The sequence below is a fragment of the Telopea speciosissima genome, chromosome 6 (assembly GCF_018873765.1).
Source record: "Telopea speciosissima isolate NSW1024214 ecotype Mountain lineage chromosome 6, Tspe_v1, whole genome shotgun sequence".
Taxonomy (NCBI): domain Eukaryota; kingdom Viridiplantae; phylum Streptophyta; class Magnoliopsida; order Proteales; family Proteaceae; genus Telopea; species Telopea speciosissima.
The window spans coordinates 32,991,138-33,011,828 of record NC_057921.1 but is presented as its reverse complement, the minus strand read 5'-3'; the positions used below and the strand labels follow the sequence as shown (position 1 = coordinate 33,011,828).

The following is a 20,691-nucleotide window of genomic DNA, read 5'->3' as shown; positions in this document are numbered from 1 at the left end:
TTACCCTTAGCGCCTTTTGGAAAATTCTGGAATATTATCCTTTTGCACTATTTCTTACATCATCTCCATTTTCTGTCCACGTGTACTACTACATGTGAGGGGGGATTTATGCACAGTATACCTGCAGCCATTGCAAAAAGTAGAACTTGCAAGAACACTTGGTGCAAAACATTGAAGATCAGTGTTTCCACCATTGCTATTGGGTATCCTTCAGTATTGGGTTGAGTTTGCTGTAAGGGGGAGATTGGTATTAAAGTATTGAAGATGTTTGGTTATTGCCTGCCTATATGAGGTTCTACAGTTGGGTTGATTTTTTCCATTGCTTGATCTTTTCTGCTGCTTGATTCATCTGCTCGCTACTCTAGTTCCTTATCTTCAAGATTATCATTCAAAGAATCATCACTGGACAGCAATAGAAGATTGATGAAAGCTGCCTTTTTTGGAAGACATTCCAGTCCTGGTTTGCTGATCAAGTCTGCCCAAGTTTTGAAGATCTATTTTTTCAAATTCTTGAAGGTTTATTTGGGAGCTACATTCATATGTCAAGCTGGATTCTACTGCAATTTAGTATTTTCCCATTTTTTTCAAGTTGGGCATTAGTACCTTGTATGCGCCAACTTGAGGGGGAGTGTTAGCATTATTAGGAGTTCTTTTTACTTTAGTTCAAGCTGGATATTCTTTCTTTACTTATTTGTATAATCCAGCTTGAGGGGGAGTGTTGGAATATGTAATCCAAAATACCGTGGGGGTATTCTGGTCCTTTTGGGATAGTTTTATGGGTTAATTTCACGGACACCCCTGTAAGTATACAAAATATCACGGACATACCAAACTTTGTCAAAATATCAACCTTCCCCCTGACGTTAAGCACAGTTAGTACTGAAAGGTAAAATATCACTTTTACCCCGTAGTAAAGTTAAAATTCTTATTCCATCATCTTCCCTATTCTTCACAATATCAAACTTCGGAAGATGACGAGAACCGAAGCAGCGGTGGTGGCGCCATCACCAAAGCCATCGTGAACCACCACCCTTCTGAAGTCACCACCACCACCAAAGGCGACTGAGCTACTATCACAGTTGTGAGGCAACCCCGACTATTCAATGCCAAACCCTAGAAAACCAGACCGTAGAACGAATCCCCAATTCCTCTGATCCTCAGATTCGAGAATGGGAAACCAGAGCTCGAGCTTGGCTCTCAATGCTACAGAAGCGAAGGAACGTCATGATGAGTGAGATGGAAGCTTGGGTTGATTCTAATCAGGTCACTCGACCTCCACAACTCATGCCGTTGCCGGGTCCACAGCTCTATCAGCGAATTCTATCCATTCACAAGCTCATGTGACAGTCCAACCAGGTATGGTGGCCGTTTCTATTCATCTCAATTGACATTACACTTTTTTTTTTTTTTTAATCATTCTTCCGTTGAATTGGGTTAGGTTATTCGATGCTCTTCGTTATCTTACACTATAGTTTTTGTTGGAAAATTCTGGCTTCTGAATTCAAGTTCCACCTTGATTACTAATGTCCAGTAGTGCGAAAAACCTAAGTTCTGAATGCTTGAACGGGAATTCACCATGAGAACGCCTTGCGTAATCATGGAGATTGTTACCTCGTACGTTTTTACCTGTGTTTGAGAAATTTTGGTTTTTCTAACTTCCAACTCGACTTCTCCATTCTGCTTCAATGTCCATATGTTGACAACAATCGAAGTTCTGAAAGTTTGATTTAATTCAGATTAAAAACGCTTTGTGTCCTGGATATTGTGTACCTCCTTATTATTGTTTTTCACAAAGAGCTAAAGTACTTATTGTACTAATAATTGGTTAATTAGCCTAACATGTGGAGAACCTTTGGCAAGCAACCACAATCGAACCAAAGTACTTCAGCGTAGGAACTAAGGGTTTGAATCTCTGTGTGAGTTGTGATCACCTCTCTACTCATAAGAAATGATCAGGGTTTGAATTTTTGCTAGTAGCGATCACCTCTCTGCTTGTAAGAAATGATCCCCAGTTTAGCAAATCAAGATATAAAATTTGCATGGTGGAAAAATGAAATTGTGTTGGTCAGATAAGAATATATTCATCTTCAAGTTAGTTTTAACTTGACATTGTCCATGAAAACATTTGATATTTGGCAATATTGGAATTCTCAACTGAGTTCTGAATGGTGGAAATCCTTCAACCTTCTATCTCCCTCTTTCTAGATTCCCAGGTTAAGTTTTTATTTTGGAGAAAAATGGAAAGAGTCTTCTTGTAATGGCCAAAATAAAACTCGCTAGTCCGTCTGGGCAGATTGTTGGAGGGTCCATTGTTGGGTCTCTGTTCGCCGCTGGAAATGTTTATATCGTCGCTGCGGGATTTAGTATTCCTTGTTATCACCGGTTGTCTACAGAAGATGAGTTGCGGAGTCCACTTTTGGGTAAAGCAGATCAGTCTCCGTCGGGTTCTGGTGGTGGTAGTGGTGGTGGCGAGGGAAGCCATGGCCATCCAGGTCTACCGCCTGCTCCGGCGGAGTCATGTTGGGTGTCAATCTATAGCTGTCATGCCTTCCAATGTGATTTGGGCCCCAACCGCGAGACAACCACCATCGCCACCGCCTGGAGAAGCTCCCTGTTCTTGCGTCTTCCTCCTTCAGCCCAGCGAAAACTGTTGGAACAGAGAATGGTGTGCCCAGCGAAAAACCGTTGTGTTTGTTTTTGGGTAAGTTTGGGGTTTTACCCTTAAGGGTATTATGGTAAGTTCATCCTCTTATAAGGGTAATTTCGCCATTATCAAATAATTAACAGCCACTTAACTACACACACCTAACAGAGTGGACTATGTTGAAATAAAAACATAAAGTAAGGGTAGTCTGTGATATTTTTCCAAAGTTTGGTATGTCCGTGATATATTGTATACTTACAGGGGGTGTCCATGAAATTAACCCTAGTTTTATTCTTAAGTTAATAAGTTTAAGTCGGCTATGTGGGCTTTAGTCCCACATCGCCTATTTCAGTCCCTTTGTAACTTTCCCCTCTATTATAAACAGAGGGGCTTATCTATCAATGAAAATAAGTTATTCCATTCTCTCTTTCTAACCCACGATTCTGCCAACAGTACTCTTCGCCACACATTTAGAGAGACGTCTAGCATGTCATACAAAAGTGGTGTACATGTCAACTTGCCAAAGGAGAGAAGCCAAACACGGGATTGTATTCCTTCAACCAGTACCTAAAGCACCATGGCTACACATCAGGATGGACTTTGTCCTCGGCATGCCACTGCCACGAGAGCGGCATGATTCTATTTTTATGGTGCTGGCCAGGTTCTCTAAAATGTCTCATTTCATACCTGTTCAGACGACGTTCGATGCAAGTCATATAGCCACAAAATTCTTCAAATACGACATGGACTGTCAAAATCCATTGTGTCTGATCATGATGTGAAGTTCAAGAGCTACTTCTGGAAGACTCTATGGATGAGAACCAACACAAAGCTGAAATTTTCTTCGGCATTTCACTCTCAGACGGGTGGCCAAAAGGAAGTTGTGAATCTAAGCCTCGGCAACCTTCTATGTTCTCTCATTCACGATCATGGGAACATGGCCTTCGATTCTTGACAGTGCGGAGTTCTCCTATAATAGCTCTGTCGTCACACCACGGTACACCCTTTGAGATTTTGCTTGGGCTTCAACCTCAGAGACCTGTTGACTGGGTAATTATGTACAGGTGAGCATTGAGGCGGGGATGAGTTTCTTAGACACATTACAGAGGTTCACACAGATGTTCATCGCCGTATGCCCATTAGCAATGATGTTTATAAGGCAGCCACTGACCGACATTACCGTTTCGTCGGGTTTCAGCAGGCAGACTTGGTTATAGTTCGTGTTGTTCCGAGTCCCAGTCAGATGTTGCACCCTTAAAAAATGGGTCCATTTAAGGTGTTGTAACACATTTGACCTAATGGCTAGATGGTAGAGTTGCCACCAGATATGAAGATTAGCGACGTTTTTAACATGGCTGACCTTACTCTATATGTGGGTCATCATTCAAATGAGGATGACACTGAGCAAGCTTTACGACCTCCCCAATTTGCATCCCTAATCGTGGATGAAATAGAATATGTTCTCGACAACAAGTTCACTATGATGCGAGGTGGAAAAGGTTAGTACAACTTTCTTGTCAAATGGAAGGGGCAACCTGAACTAGATTGTATGTGGATCTATGCTGACGATTTCAAACATCTTAACCCGGATCAGTACGAGTGTTATATATCCTTCCTACATGCATCGGAGTCGAATGCTTCTAAGTCATGAGAGGTGATATAGATAGGTTTCTGGGCCAGAAGTACAACTACAGGAGCCTTAAGAACCAGGCCCCTCACACTGCACAATGAATGGGAGCCTTGGTTCGATGGGCCTTTGGGCCAACTAAACAAGCCATTCATTCCTACTCAGATTTTGGTAGTGAACTAGCTCCCAAGGGACCTCCCTTCAAGTAATTTCAGGGGCATCCAATGGTTCAATATCATTGCAGTACTTTGTTACTAAATTTGAGTTTTAGTTTCTAATTTTGAGACACCTTGATATCTCCGCATCTAGCCGTTAACTTGGACTGAGATTTTGAGAGAATGTTCAACCCTATTAGAACTCCACTCGATTGGAAAATAAGGTTCATCCAATCCCTTTGACTGCTATTTCTGAAGCTTGTTGATTTTAGGGTTTTAAACCTATTTCACTGTCCTGCGATAGACCAGTTTTGGTCTTGTGTTTGTTTCTTGTGATAAAAATCAGTGCTGAGTTTTACTAACTTTGTTGGGTGTCCAAGGGTTTACATATACTGATGTTCACTTACTGTTAAAGTGTATTATAAGATCTGTTATTGTTATTATTGCTGTGACCTACTAATCTTGTCACATAGTGATCCTAATCTTGTCACATAGTGATCCTACTGAGAGACTAGTATCTAATTGGCTTTTGTAAACTGGCCTTACACGATATATATATATATATATGTATGTATATATAGCTTCTCAGATGGTTCAAAAGGGTGCATTTAATGCTTTCCGTTGGTCAACAACCAACCGCAGCTCTCTATAGTTCTTCACTACTCGTACAAGGAGTCCCTTTCTGTCTGGAGGGAATCATATAATTTAGCAATCAAGAATGCCTCAACTGGATAAATTCACTTTTATATATATATATATATATATTCAGGTGAAGCTAATCTATGACAGAATGTAACCCAAATCCATATCCATAGTGAACCTTTGTGCGAAAATGGGTAACCCAAGGGAACTCAAAACCCACAAACATCAACAACCAATGTCCAAGGTTTCACCAAAATTTCGAGAAATATTCGAATTAGCAAGATGATGAAACCAAATTCGATACAATATGTAAAAAGTACACGGTTTCGGTTGAAATTTTGTTGTTTTGGCAAAATTTTGACTGTCTTTCAATATCGTTTCGGCTGAAATGATACAAACCTTTAAATAAAATATATAGTTTCGAACAAAATGGGTCAAATTTCAACCTACTTTGTTGGTTTAAATGGCTTTGAACTCTTAAGGTTTGTGATAACTTGGTTTTTGTAGTTTTTGGTTATAAATCACTTCCATACATGCATGGAACATGTATAACATTTGATAATTATGAAATGATCTATACTTTTATGTTTATTCATTCTTAACACATATTTTAGTTGTTTTAATCAAATTAAGTGTCTTCTAGAATTTTGTGTGGAATATGCCATATTAGAGCATGTACACTGCAGCGTACAGCGTATGCTAGTACTACCAACCTAGTTCCGAAGTCAGATTACCATTTTCGGTGAGTTTTTTTACAATCTAAGGGTTCCACAATCTTTAGAGGGCCTAAAATAGGACTCCCTACAAGTTTTGGGACCTAATTTGGTCATTGGGGCCTCAAAACCATGAAATTTCATGGTTTCACAAATATCTCGGTTTCAAGCCTGGTCAGAATTTCACGGTTTCACAAATATTTTGGTTACAACCATGGTTGAAACCAGGCTCGAAACCGAAACCTGGAACCTTGTCAACAACATAAATAGTGATATTTTAGCCAAATGCACTCCAAAGGGAAAGAACCAATGGAAATCTACACACAAATAGATGAATGAAACTTTACTTTAGAGTTTTGACCATAAAAGGAGTAACGCCACTTACTTGAATGCTACTGTTGGTATAACACCAAAAGCCATCATTGCATATAACACAACCTTGTATGTGGGGATATCTGGCAATTTTAGAAAGTAAGGTCAAAATTCTAAATAAATATGGAAGAAAAAAACCAACATGAAAATACAATTTAGAAATTAAGAGATTGAAAAGATAAATATCGACAAATAACCAAGGGAATAATTGCAGCATAACGATGAAGAAATATCACAATCAAAAACCTAAACAATTAAAAGGTCTAGGGAAATTTTTCTAGGTGAAGTTCACTATCAGTACCAACAGTTTGTAATGTAGCTCTAAATAGGAGAAGGATCCTATTAGAGGCCAACCAACAGGATCTAAATAAGGCTGCTGGTTTGGCTAGGCAGTTTGGGGCTATTTAGGGCAAATTTAGGGTTTAGGCTAGGGTTAGGGATGAATGTGATACATGGTAATGGTCAGCAGGTCTAGGGGATTATTTTGATATAAAAAAAAAAAAGGATTTGATTAGGTTTTATAATTCTGCAGATTTAGGGTTAGGGTTTTGGGTTTTAGAAATTAGGGAAACTACCAAAACTAGGGTTTCAAGTGGGCTGTGAGGGCTGGGCTTGGGATCGAGTGCACTAAACAGTAAGGGGGAGACTCGATAGTAATTTGGGCTGAATTGGATGGCTAATTAGGTCTGAACAGGTTTTTGACTATTTAGGGTTTAGTGGAGATGAAGGGGAATTAGGATTTAGCTATTGAAGATGGGGCAGCAGGCTAGGTCGAGTGGAGACAATGGTGTGGGGAGGCTATGGCCTAAGTTTGATTGATTTCTGATGGAGAAACAGATCTGGACAAAATTAAAACTAACTAGGGTTTATGGGAATTCAATTAAAAATAAAGGGATCGAATGGGGAAGGAGAAGGAATGAAAAAAACAGAATTAAACTTCAAACTCACCACTGGAATCCACCGGCAGCAGCATGACAAGTGAAGGAACCTCCCGATCGTCTCGATGCAAGGAGTCGCAGGAATCCACCCACCCTATCCACCTTGAAATCCACAAGGATGCACACTCAAAGGAGAAGGAACAGCAGCAGCAACAGCCGACAGTAGCAAAACAGATTTTTTAATTCAAATTTCAATGTGGGGGAGCCCTCCACGATTTAATATATTTATAATATGGCTTTATGCCAAGTCCTAGTACAAATTAAAGTCTCCTCCTTCAAAAATCGTGGAAGGGAGAGATTTAATCTAACTTAATTAATTTAAGACAGTAAATTGACTAAGATAACCCCTACTAACTTAAAATAAAAGAATCTAACTTAAAACAACTAATTTAAAGAAGATTCCATACTAGCCAATAGGATGTAAGGACCTATTAACCAATAGAAACACTTCACTTAAATTAGACCATTGAACCAATTGGGTGCAACCAATTCTAAACCGGTTCAATCTAAAAGCAGGAAAATAAACTAAGTATGGAAAATAATAATCCTAATCTATGGCTCCCTATTCAAGCCCCCAGGGCTTCTTCTTCTTCTTCTTCCTTCTTGGAGCTGCATCAGTTTGACTTTAGAAATCTGTGCTTCAGAACCTACTTATGGCTTCTCTCAAAGCGACAAATAATTCCCCAATAAAGCACGTGAAATCAGAGAGAGAAGATGGAAAGAACAAAAGATGTAGAAACTGATGCAAGGTTTAAAGTATCGGTATTGGGTATTGGTCACATCTTGTAGAACAAGTTTTAAGTCATCATTTCCGATTGGCTTCTTGTCTCGTTTATCTTCTCTTTATTCTCTCTAGTAGAATTGTAGAAAAGTCCTTGGGTTACCAAGGCAGGAGCAGAATCTGCCATCGCCTAAAGCAAATCAGAGTAGGTTTCCCTTGATAGCAAGTCTCTAGACTGAAGTAAAATTTAGGGAAACAGAACCATATTGTATCGAAGAGACACGATACGCTAAAGATACACATGGACTATGGAAATGCTCAGGTTACATGCAAAATATAGTTTTGAAGCATAAAAAAGAACAAAGAAGTAATATGTAAAATATATCATGTATAAAAAGGATAACAAAGTACGACAAAACAAAAATATTCAATTGATTATGTATAAAGGATGAGATTTCTTAGATGTACTAATACCAACAAAATGTCAATTTCAGTTTGGGGAGGATTTAGGGTTTAGATGCACATATCATTGCCAAAAAAAAAGCCTAGTTTAATGCAATCATTCAGATTTTTTTTCACTAATCTAGTAATCCATTGCAAAAAATGACACTAAAATCCAATATTTGAGCAAAAAATTCAAAGTTTTGATAGATGAATGTTCTTGCGCAAATCTGGCTTGAATCCTTGATTGCAAGCTGTTAAGTCAACACTACTAAAATTGGTTTTGCCAATAGAAGCAAGGAATAAATTTTTTTTTTTTTGTTTACAAAAAGAATGATTAGAATACCTTACAAGAGCTCTCAGTAAGTGTTTTGCAGTCACAGATATTCATCTGTAGTTTATAAGAGATGTATCGAGCTTATCAATAGGTATCAACCATATCAGGTCACATATAGACCCAATACAATTGATACATTTTAGGTATCATATCGGTACCTTAAAGATACAATACATATTGGTTAGTATCGGCAGATACGGTAAGATACTCAAAACCTTGAACTGATGAATTGTAACCAACAGGGCATAAGACCTTTTAACTGGAAAAACTACTTCACCATATCTGAATGCATAAGCATATCTCATTATCTTGAAAACATCTTCCATTATGCTGCAATTTTAGAACCCTTATTCTCCAATTAGTCAGAAAAAAGAGTCAGAATCAGTCTTAACTCAAGTATTATTACCCAGGATAATAATCAAATGTAGTTCAAAAGGGCACTTCAAGGTCTTTTTGAAGGCCTACTATACTTCTCTCGACTCCCAGCGACAGAGTTTGGTCCCACACGGCCAAATACTTTCAAGGTTTGGAAATCCTTGCCACCTCCCCCCCCCCCCTACAGTTGTCAAGGTGTCGCCTAGGCATCCAGGCGCCTTTCTCTCGCCTTGGTTTGCGTAGGCACCTTGACAACTATTCTCCCCCCACCCCCATCCCGGGCGTACAAAAGAATGCAAAGCATTGAGGAAGGGGGAGAGAGAGAGAGTCAAACAGAAGAATCTGTGAGGTAGATTGCAGCATACAATTCAAATCATAAAAGATTGCAAAAGATGTATATCAATGGTCTATGGTGAGGTGAAGGTGAAGATGTATATCACTTTGAGGAAGTGTTTGGCAATGTTCTGTACGCAATAATGGGGTTCGTAGACCTAGTGTTTGGTAATGTGCTGTACAGAATAATGGGGTTGTTAGACCTAGGAAAATGCAAAATGCTTCTGAAACAATAAAGAAATGGAGATCAAAATTATCTGATCAAGATTGCTTTAATCTGCCGACAGTTAGTCAATGTACCAGAAACAGCCATGGAACCTGCTAACCTCAAAATGACCAAATTGTATGTGGCACATAATGGTGCAATGTTGGACAAGATTTAACATGACCAAGATCACATTGATCTAAGGAAAGGTTTGTCAAAGTCTAAAATACAACCAAAGGGTTGAAACAAAGGGCCCAATCCCCAACACATCAATGGTATAATTGGTATTAAATTAGGTACCAATCATAGTTGTGAAGGCATAGACTAGGTGTCCAGGCACCTTGGTTGCCTTGTTGATGTCGCCTCGCATGCGAACTCCCTCCAACACCTTGGGTCGCCTAGATACCATGACAAATAATGGTACCAATCAAGATCTATCACTCTTGAAGGGGCTTAGTCAACAACATGCCAAACATTGCACTGGTGATGCAGTTCAAAAGAACAAGAAGGCCAGCAGCAAATCATGCCATCAAACCAAACTAGAATAAGAAGGCCAGCAGCAAACCAGGCCATAAAACTAGAATAAGAATGGACTAATATGTTTCATTTTGAGTATCTAATGGGATATATGGGCCGTGAACCTAATATTTTTGGGCTTACTATTGTAATGGGACAAATCTATAAGCCCAAATATTAGGGATTTAAGTCCTATACGAGATTAAGTAGTTAGTTTCTAAAAGCTTTCTATTTTGTTTTCTCTAGAACCCTCTTGCGCATGAAGACTTACTATTTTCTCATAATGTAGCAAAGTTACAAATAAAGGAGGAGGGGGATTGTACTACCCCAACAATTTTGACAAAAACTAAAGCTCTTTGCTATGATTTACTGTGAGATGCAATGGCAACCTTGTTGAGGTGCTAAGTTAGCTTGGTGGGATGCCAAGTTGGATTGGTGAAATGCCAGTCAAGTTCCAATTGGGAAGCCTAGCTCATATCCTTCTTCTATCTTTTCCTTCTTCATTCAATCATCCTTCTTCATTCAATCAAGCTTTTAGATCAGGGTCTAGTGCTGATATTCCCATCTTCTTCTCCCATTGATTACAAGTTGAATTGGCAGTTCATTGCTTATCCGTTGATGCTGTTAAAGCATTATGTCCACCATTACTTTCTATTTTCTACTAGTTTCAAATTTTGATTTACTTGTTATTTCTGTCCTTGTTGGATTCCTTTTTTCTAGTCCACAGTTTCTTACTTTAAAACTTGTTTAGTTTCTATTTTCTGTTAGTTGTTATTATGCCTTGCCGGAACTGTTTATTCCTAGTTTCTAAATCTGTTTTGGAGCCTTCTATTTTCATATCAGTGCCTTAATTTCAGATCCAGACGTTGGATCTTGACAAGGTTTTGAGGGATTGTTCACATCGTCCTAACGGAGACACCCGACCAGAGTTATGTCCTCATTAGGTTGACCTGCTGGGGATATAGAAGATCTCTTAATTCTGGTAGGTTTCTATCAGGAATCCTAATCTCTACCTTTGAATGAGTTAGGATCTTATCACCTGGGGCCTCCAGACCTTGTAAAATACCAAAATGCACCCCTAGAAACTACCCTTATCGAATGTGTAACACATGCTCCTGGGGAAAAAAAATAGTCAATATATTTCCTTCACAGGAGTCCAAAGGAGTTATCAAACCAGGTGAATATTGGGTCCTTACATAAACCAATTATGTAAAATATTCACATCTCATCACTGTATGTTAATGCAAAGGCACATCAGACAAAAGAAACCATAACAGAGTCCATCCGTGTCACTACTTCCACCTATTAACACTATCTATTCTTGTTTAAACAAATGTAGAGAGGTACATCCAAATCTCCCATGATGAATATCTCAACCTCTAGTGGAAGAGACACATCCATGGAAAAAAATGAAACCAGTGTGACTTCTTGTTTAACACTCTGAAAGTGCATATCATGTGTAAGACCGATAAATAACAAAATCAATTATGAAATTTGGCCAAAACATATAAAAATGATCATACAGACCCCACATGACTGATCTGATGGAAAGTTGTGTGGAATCCATGTAGCGTTGATGTTGTTTAGCGCCATGAGTAGTCTCATAATATGCTTATGTCTTCAGTGGGTAATTATTCAATTCAAAATTCAAAAAAAAAATGAAGAATTTGAATTTCAAATCCTGGCATGCAATGGAACAACTGAATGGTGGATTTTTAAAGCCTATAAACCATAAATATCTGTAAATGTAGAAATCCAACAGATCAAGACCAAATATATCATTGTTAAATGGAAAATTTAATTCACTAACAAAAAATCTACGTCAATGAGAATTTTTGGCCCGATAGGAAACTAAAGAGATTTTAATTACTTAACAAATCAGGATAATCTTACCATAAACAAATGGTAACCAACTAAAGAATGGCATGGATTTCCCAAACTGTTGGACCCACCATTCAGCACCTGAAATAGGAAGGAATTATACAGTGTCCAGCCATCAAAAGCAATAATAAAAACAATAAATTAATGCAAATCAAATAAAAAAAAGACCAAAATGAAGTGCCTGAATATAAAACTAAAGACAAATACTTTCTAGTAAAACACTAAAGACATACCAACAATAGACGTGAAAAAACGGCTCATGTAAATCAGCATGAGACCTTCTGTAGGTCCATTTATTGCAGGAAGAATAAGTGTGTTGGTAAAGAAGCTTGACCACACACAACATCATCAGTAAAATAACAACATAACCTTCAACAATGAGAATAAATAAATGGCATTTGTTTAGATAAATGACAAATGTTATTGAGTCATAAAAAGAGGTACTCAGGTACACGAATCAAAGATACAACACCAATCCCTGAAAAAGATAATAGACAATCCGGGAAGTATTGACCTACATGGAATTCCTCAAAACAATGAAAATGGCCAGATCACCTGTCAGAGAATCATTACAGAAAATCCTACAAGCGAATGAGACATTCATAGAAGAAACCAACTGGCAGTACCCTATCTTTGCTCATGAGATGAGACCATAGTTGTCACGGCATCTAGGCGATTCTAGACATTGGAGGGAAAAATCAAGGAAACAACAGCAAGGAACCAAGGCGACGCCTAGATGTCCAAGGCACCCTTCCAGCAAAGAACTCCTAGACACCTAAGCAGATGAGACAATCTCCAAAAACTATCAGTCGACTATGATGTACAAAACGATGATAGTTGGTCTATCCTATTGTTTGCAAATGATAGAAAACCCATGACAATCATAGCAATCGCCCACTGCACAAAAGATTTGTAATTTGCTTTGGCTTCAGCATAACTAGATGTATTGGGATTTGTAATCATTTTTCCATTGATCTTCTCTTGAATATTTTGACATTTGATTTTTGTCCATCAAACCCAATTTAATTTGATTAAATTAATTAATTACATTTTTATTATATGCTGATTATAATTGTTATATTTTGTGCAACAGCCCAATAGTAATGTTACTAGTTATCAACTATGGAGTATGGATAGACTTGGGCACTCTGTTCTAGGGTTGTCGTATTGTATATTTCTTCAATGACGATTGGATGGAAATATAAATACAGGAACTTTATTGTGTTGAAAATTCATCCATTTGAAATTCTTGATGGTTCACCGCCAATTGTGGTTGACAACAAGAATTTCTAGTAGTCTCTTTTTCCTATATCTGAGAGGCAAACTATTACATTTATATTTTGTGCACTTGTGATGAGCTAGTGGTTAATGTCTATCAACAGGACTGATTATAAACCGGCCGCCCCGCATACACGATATGGATGGTAATAGGGGTGACACTCCATAAGGTTTCCACTGCCTGAACGGCTGTACAGGGAGAACATCAAAGTAAGGGAGTTGTTAGACTGACTGGTCAAAATCCTGGCTATGTGTATGTTTTTTACATTAGATTAAATTATATTTGAAAAGTGTTTTCAAATATTTTGGGTCCAGTCACTGGTCATGATACTCCTATTATTTATTACAAAGGACTTATGATGCAGGTCCAAGCTGTTATGAAATGTATCTCGTCTTTATTAATGAAGTGTATCCATATATATATGCACAGTGTGTAACTAAATAACAAAATACAGTTGTTACATGTGTCTATTCCTTATCACCCTCCCTCAAGCGTAACGGTGGTGAACCAACAGTTAGCTTGCCTTTAAGCCAAGTAAAACGTTGGCGAGATAAACTCTTAGTAAGAACATTAGCAATCTGATCCGTGGTAGACACATAACGGAGAGCTAATTGCTTTGTGGCAACCATATCACGAACAAAATGAAAATCAATCTCAATGTGTTTCATCCTAGCATGAAACACTGGGTTTGCAGTGAGATACGTTGCCCCAATATTATCACAGTGAATGATTGGTTGGTGAGGAAGGAAGACACCCAACTCTTAAAGTAAAGATCGAATCCAAATAAGCTCTGTAGCTGTGGCTGCAATTGCACGGTACTCAGCCTCAGTGGAAGACCTGGACACAATCTTCTGCTTTTTGGAGCACCAAGAGATAAGATTGGTTCCAAGATATATAGCATAACCAGTAGTTGACTTGCGATCATCAGGGCATCCAGCCCAGTCTGCATCCGCATAGGCTTGTAGTGCAAGAGAAGATCCTTGTAGGAACAATCCATCAGTCAAAGTGTGCTTAAGATACCGAAGCACGCGTTTCACAGCAGTCCAATGCAAGTCAGTGGGACAGTGCATAAATTGAGCCAATTTGTTAATGACAAAACCAAGATCTGGGCGAGTCATGAGGAGATACTGAAATGCCCCAACTACTCGACGGTACTCAGAACCATCAACCAATGCAGTGCCAGAATGGGCCGTGAGAGGAGATCTAGTGGCCATAGGAGTTGATATGGGCTTTGCTTCAAGCATAGATGTACTCCGAAGTAAATCAGTTATGTACTTGCGTTGTGAGAGATGAAAGCCCATAGATGACCGAGTAACTTCTATGCCCAAGAAGTAATTGAGATCTCCTAGATCCTTTAGGGCAAATGTAGCTGATAATGTGCTAATGAGAGTTTGAATTGTAGAAGAATCATTGCCCGTTATGAGAAGGTCATCCACATAGACTAGGCAATAGAGAATTGTAGCTCCTGAACAATAGACAAACAGGGACGTGTCTGTCTTTGAGGCAATAAAGCCGTAGGCAACAAGCCAGTCTCGGAGTCGAGTGTACCAGGCCCTAGGAGCTTGCTTGAGCCCATAGAGTGACCTACGAAGGTGACACACATAGTCCGGATGGGCCGGATCAACAAAGCCCGGAGGCTGTACCATATACACATCTTCTGTAAGAAAACCATTAAGAAATGCATTATTGATATCTAATTGTCTCACCGGCCAATGTTGAGACACAGCAAGAGTGAGAACCAGCCGAACAGTGACGGGCTTAACTATCGGACTAAATGTCTCATTATAATCGAGTCCAGAATGCTGATGGAATCCCTTTGCAACCAACCTTGCTTTATAGCGTTCAACTGATCCATCAGAGTGGCGTTTGAGACGAAAAACCCACTTGCATCCTACAATATTTTGATGTTGGGCAGGAGGTACTAAAGTCCAAGTGCCATTACGTAACAGTGCATCAAACTCCTCATTCATTGTTGTGCGCCACTCAGGAGAACGAGCAGCCTGTGAGTAGCACGTGGGTTCTTCTATGGCCAAAGTAGTTGCAGCTAACGTTAGCCGATTTGGCATTTTAAGAGAACCAGTTTTGGACCTTGTGGTCATTGAATGAGTGCGCACAGCCATGGGCCGTGGGCCTGTTTCAGGCATAACAGGTACATTACTAGATTGAATCTCAACATATTGTGGGCCTGCTGTATCACTAGCTAGTGGGCCATGAGCCACATCATCCACAGAAGGGTTTAAAACATCTGTGATTGATCCAAGCACCGTGGGCCTGAACCTGTGGGCACAGTTGTGCCATGATCATCATGGGCTAAAATATTTGGGCCATCTTGAACTGTGAAGACCGGAGCTGAGCAAGGTAATAAAATTGGTGGTACCACATCACACCATGAGTCCACTGTAGAGCTAAACGAAGGCTGCCATTGATTGTTGGGCTGAGAAGGAAACATATCCTCTACAAAGTCCACATGTCTACTGATGTATAACCTGTTTGTAGCAGTGTCAAGACACTTATAGCCTTTATGTTGAAGGCTATAACCCAAGAAGATACAGGGTACAGATCAAGGTGCAAGCTTATGAGGACTGTAGGGCCGCAACCATGGATAGCAAAGGCACCCAAAAGCCTTTAAAAAATGATAATCTGGCTGTATTCCAAAGAGACGATGATATGGACTGTCAAGCTGAAGAAGAGGTGTAGGCAGCCTATTTATAAGATAAATGGCTGTAAGGAAGGCATATGACCAGTATGTTGTAGGGAGATTTGCATGAAATAAAAGAGCAAGACCCGCCTCCACTATATGGCGGTGCTTGCGCTCGGCTGCCCCATTTTGAACTTGAATATGAGGACATGAAATGCGACGAGAGATGCCATGTGCACCTAGAAAAGAATCCAATTTTTGGAATTCCCCACCTCCATCAGTTTGGATACATTTAATCTTTGTAGAGAAGTAGTTTTCAACTAGGAGTTTAAAGCGTTGAAAAATAGGTAACACATCTGCTTTGCATACAATAGGAAACAACCAGCTATATTTGCTGTAATCATCTACAAACAGCACATAATACCGGAACATATCATGAGAGATAACGGGGGCAGGGCCCCAAACATCACAGTGCAGCAGTTCTAAAGCATGAGTACTAATAGTAGGAGATGAAACAAGTGAAAGTCTATGGCTTTTAGAGCACTTACAGGCCTTACAAGTAGACAGTAATGAATTAGTAACAGGTAAAGAAAATGAAGAAACAACATGTTTAACAGTTTTAGAACATGGATGTCCAAGTCTAGAATGCCAGCCATCAAGCGAAGCATGAACAGCAGAATGGGAAACACACGGCAAGATGACTGGAAGAGTGAGTTCATAAAGGCCATTGTTACTCCGGCCTTGGTACAGAATCTGACCGGTCCTCTGATCCTTGATCACAAAGCAATCAGAATAAAATTCAAAAAATGAATGATTATCTTTGCAAAAACGTTGAACAGAGATCAAGTTTCGGTGAATATTAGGCACATACAGAACATTAGAAAGCAAGAAATCACAAGATCTAGCTGAAAGATTAACAGAACCAGAACTGTGAATTGACAAACCTTGCCCATTTCCTATTATGATTTGTTCTGGGCCACAGAAAGGTGCACTAAGGGCAAGATTGCTCACATCTGCAGTTAAATGATTATTAGAACCTGAATCTAATAACCAGGTAGAGTGTGTAGAGGAACCAGAAGAAGAAAAGCATAGATTTGTACCAAGAAATGCATGATTATATCTTTGAGGACAGAGTGAGGCAGAATGCCCTTCATTTCCACAGATTTGGCAGCAAGAACGAGTGGAAGAGTTTGGGAAAGATGACTGACCATTTGAAGAGTCCGATTTACCATTGATGCACAGACGATTCTGATCAGAACTTCTAGAACCAAAATCTTGATAACGAGTCTAATCTTGATAACGATTCTGATCTTGATATCGATTCTGATCTGAGCGATTCTGACCAGACTGACCACTGCCTCGCGAGTTAAAGTGGCGATTGCCCCGGGATCGTGGAAAACGGGAAGCAACATAACGCTTATTGCTTTGAAATAAGGCATTCTTGGCATCATTTTGACCTGCCGTTGCCATATTCGCTTTAGAAACAGAGAAAAGCACCTCATCCGAGACTGACTGAAGAAAGCTTTCATGGCTAAGCAGTAAATCCGTGAGATCGACGAACGAAACAGGTTCAGCACGGAGACGGATCGAAGTAGCAAAGTCTCGGTAGTTCGATCCTAGACCACGGAGAGTGTTTAGCACCAGATCTTCATCACTTATAGGATGATCAATAGCAGCAAGCGCATCAGCCACTGCTCGCAGCTTTAGAAGATAGGCTCCAACTAAATTAGAGCCTTTTTTGCAGCCTGAACAATCGTTCTTTCAGATCAAGAACTCTGGTCCACGATGACGTAGCATACACCCTAGCCAGCGTCTCCCAAGCATCACGAGATGTTGCAGATCCAACTATATGAGGCACAGCCGCTTCGGAAAGGGACGAGATGATCCAGCTCAAGATGAGCTGATCTTGGCGATCCCATACGTTCGAAAGCGAGAATCCATCAGAAGACTCTCCTGCCGGGCGTGGATAGCTGCCGTCGACAAAACCAAGAAGGTCATATCCCTTCAGTAATGGCACAAACTGTGCTCACCAGAGAATGTAGTTCGAAGAGGTGAGTTTCAAAGGCAGATGCGGCGAAGCATTAAGCGTGACCAGAGAGGAAGCGTCACAGGCAGAGTTCGCCGTGAACGGAAGCGAGGTCGCCATGGAATTTCAAGTGAGAGACCTGAGCAAGAAACAAGAACCGAAAAGGAAACCAAAAAGCAAAAACAAGAAACCCCAGGAAAAGCAACTCGTCATAGCGTAAAAGAATCTGATACCATGTTATGAAATGTATCTCGTCTTTATTAATGAAGTGTATCCATATATATATACACAGTGTGTAACTAAATAACAAAATACAGTTGTTACACGTGTCTATTCCTTATCACAAGCATCCGCAAGAAGAAGAAACAGCTCTAGGAATAGGGCTGATTGTTGGAGCCTTAGTTTTATTTTGCAAGTTTCCATAGTTTATTTTTTCATACTTTCTATTTTGTAAACTTAAATTGAACCGGTTCAGACCATGGTCCAATTTAAGTGATCTATTTCTATTGGTTGTTAGGGGATTAATCCTACTGGTTGTTAGGCGATTTAATCCTATTGGTTGTTTAGGGAATATTTTAAGTAGTTAGCTTTTAATTAATTAGTCCCACCCCTCCACGAATTTTGAAGAGGGTGTGAATTGTTTTTGTAATAGGAATTCAGCCAAGGATTCAAATTCCAAGGCAGAATAGGTTTTAGGCCTTTGGTTCTCACATTATAAATAAGGATAATTTACACATACCACCCCTAAGGTTTAACGAAAGTATAATTTTACCCCCCAGTTTTGGATAATTCTGCGTACCCCCCTGAGGTTTACAAACGTTAACAAATACACCCATTCCGTTAGTTCATGACTAACAACGTTAAAAATATGATGTGAACTGACAGAATTGCCCTTGCAAAAAAACAAAAAAAAAACCACGCAACTCATCTTCCCCAAATTGGGGAAGATGAGTTGCAAGCATCCCTTTCTCTCCTCCTCTCTCTCTCTCTCTCTCTCTCTCGTCAGAACGAGAACTTCTAGCCAGAGATTTCAATGGCCTTCACCTCTGGCTTCTTCACTTCTTCCTTGGGCACAGTAACAGTGAGCACTCAATTATCCATGGCAGCCTTCACCTGATCAATTTTTGCATTCTCAGGCAACCTGAACCTACGCAGGAACTTGCCACTACTACGTTCAACCCGATGCCACTGGTCACTCTTCTCTTCCTGCTCTTTGCTCTGCTCTCCACTGATCTGGAGATCTCTGCCTTCTTCCACTTCAACCTTCACTTCTTCCTTTTTGAGCCCAGGAAGATCAGCTTTGAAGATATGGGCTTATGGGGTCTCCTCAATCGATTTGGGCATTGGCAAACGCAGCTGTTCCATTGGCAAATGTCACTGCGCCCACCAAAAGGTCCAAGAACTGCAGGGTCTCTGATGAAAAAATAAGGATCCCCAAATGGATATGGCCCTAATCTCGTTGGCCTTATGGTACCCATCCTCCTCTTCCTCATCTTCTTCTTCTCAGAAAGTGAAGCAAACTTCTTCTAGCTCCCTCCAATTCCCTCTGCCGCAAAAAATCCAAACTCTTTTGCAAATTTCTGCTTCCACAGATCATCGTTTGATGATAGGTATCGCAGTTCAGAACAAATACAGCCAATCTTTGCTGTATCTACACCTGGAAGAAAATCCAAAATTTGAAACTCAAGTTCAGTCGGGAGCAGCATGAAGCATGGTGGAGAAACTAATCCAGTTTTCTCAGAGATCGACAAGGAGAGGCAATGTCAGTCTGTCCTTCACCATTTTCCAAAATTCAAACAAAGAAGCTTGGGATGAGGAATAGATAGGGAGGTTGAGAAGGGAAAGTTGTTGAATGGATCATAGATGGTTCACCGGCCATCAAAGAAGGTTGGGATGATCGAAATTGCCACTGATTTAGGTTTTGTTTAGGGATTGACACGAATTGCAGAGAACTCTTCACAGATTGGTCGATGGTTGGCATACAACTTCATGAACATTGTGGAGGAAGGACACAGTCCTGTATGTATAGAACAGGGGAGGGAGGATTCCAGTACTTTCTCGTGTTTTCCTTCACCTGGCTTTAAAATTTCTTCTGAATCTATTGGAAAAGAAAGACCAGGTCCTTCTTTTTCCCCATTAGAGATTTAGAGTTAGAGAAGAGAAGACGGTAGAGGACTTGACAAGAGAGAGAGAGAGGAGGAGAGAAAGGGATACCGGCAACTTATCTTCCCCAATCGATTTAGGGAAGATGAGTTGTAGGGTTTTCTTTTTTTTTTCTTTGCAAGGGCAATTCTGTTAGTTCACATCATATTTTTAACGTTGTTAGTCATTAACTGACAGAATGGGTGTATTTGTTAACGTTTGTAAACCCCAGGGGGGTACGCAGAATTATCCAAAACTAGGGGGTAAAGTTATACTTTCGTTAAACCTCAGGGTGGTATGTGTAAATTACCCTACAAATAAAGTTAAACGTGGGAGGCTCCCCCACAATTCAGATTTTCAAAATTACTTAGCTTTCTGCTATTCTACTGCTGCTGCCTTGCTCCTTTGAAAGAGTTGCCTTGTGAGTAATATCAAGGTGAAGGGATTGGTAGACCTCCAATCGACTCCTTGCGTCTTGTAGATCGGGAAGACCTCTTTTCTATCTTCAAAGCTGCTGCCATTGAAGATCTGCAACTCTAGTAAGTAGTTTACTGTTTCAGCAAACAACCTTCTTCTTCTAATCCTCTAACCTAAGCCTATTGACCCCCACTATCACCCCCTCCATTAATCCTAATCGATCCACTAAACCCTAGCTTATCTTCATTCTGTCCAGCACAATCCCACCAGCCAAATTCAATCAAACTTT

The 20,691-nt window shown here is 39.9% G+C and overlaps 1 protein-coding gene across 1 annotated transcript in view; it reads right to left on the bottom strand.

The window, feature by feature from the left end:
- The window catches only part of LOC122665275 (choline/ethanolaminephosphotransferase 1-like), a 63,313-nt gene that overhangs the window by 18,601 nt on the left and 24,021 nt on the right, over positions 1–20,691 (bottom strand). The window contains exons 8-10 of the mRNA XM_043861385.1: positions 12,134–12,228; positions 11,913–11,981; positions 6,167–6,236 (exon numbers count right to left, since the gene is read on the bottom strand). Coding sequence (XP_043717320.1) covers positions 6,167–6,236; positions 11,913–11,981; positions 12,134–12,228 — 234 coding nt within the window. The remainder of the gene's footprint in view (positions 1–6,166; positions 6,237–11,912; positions 11,982–12,133; positions 12,229–20,691) is intronic.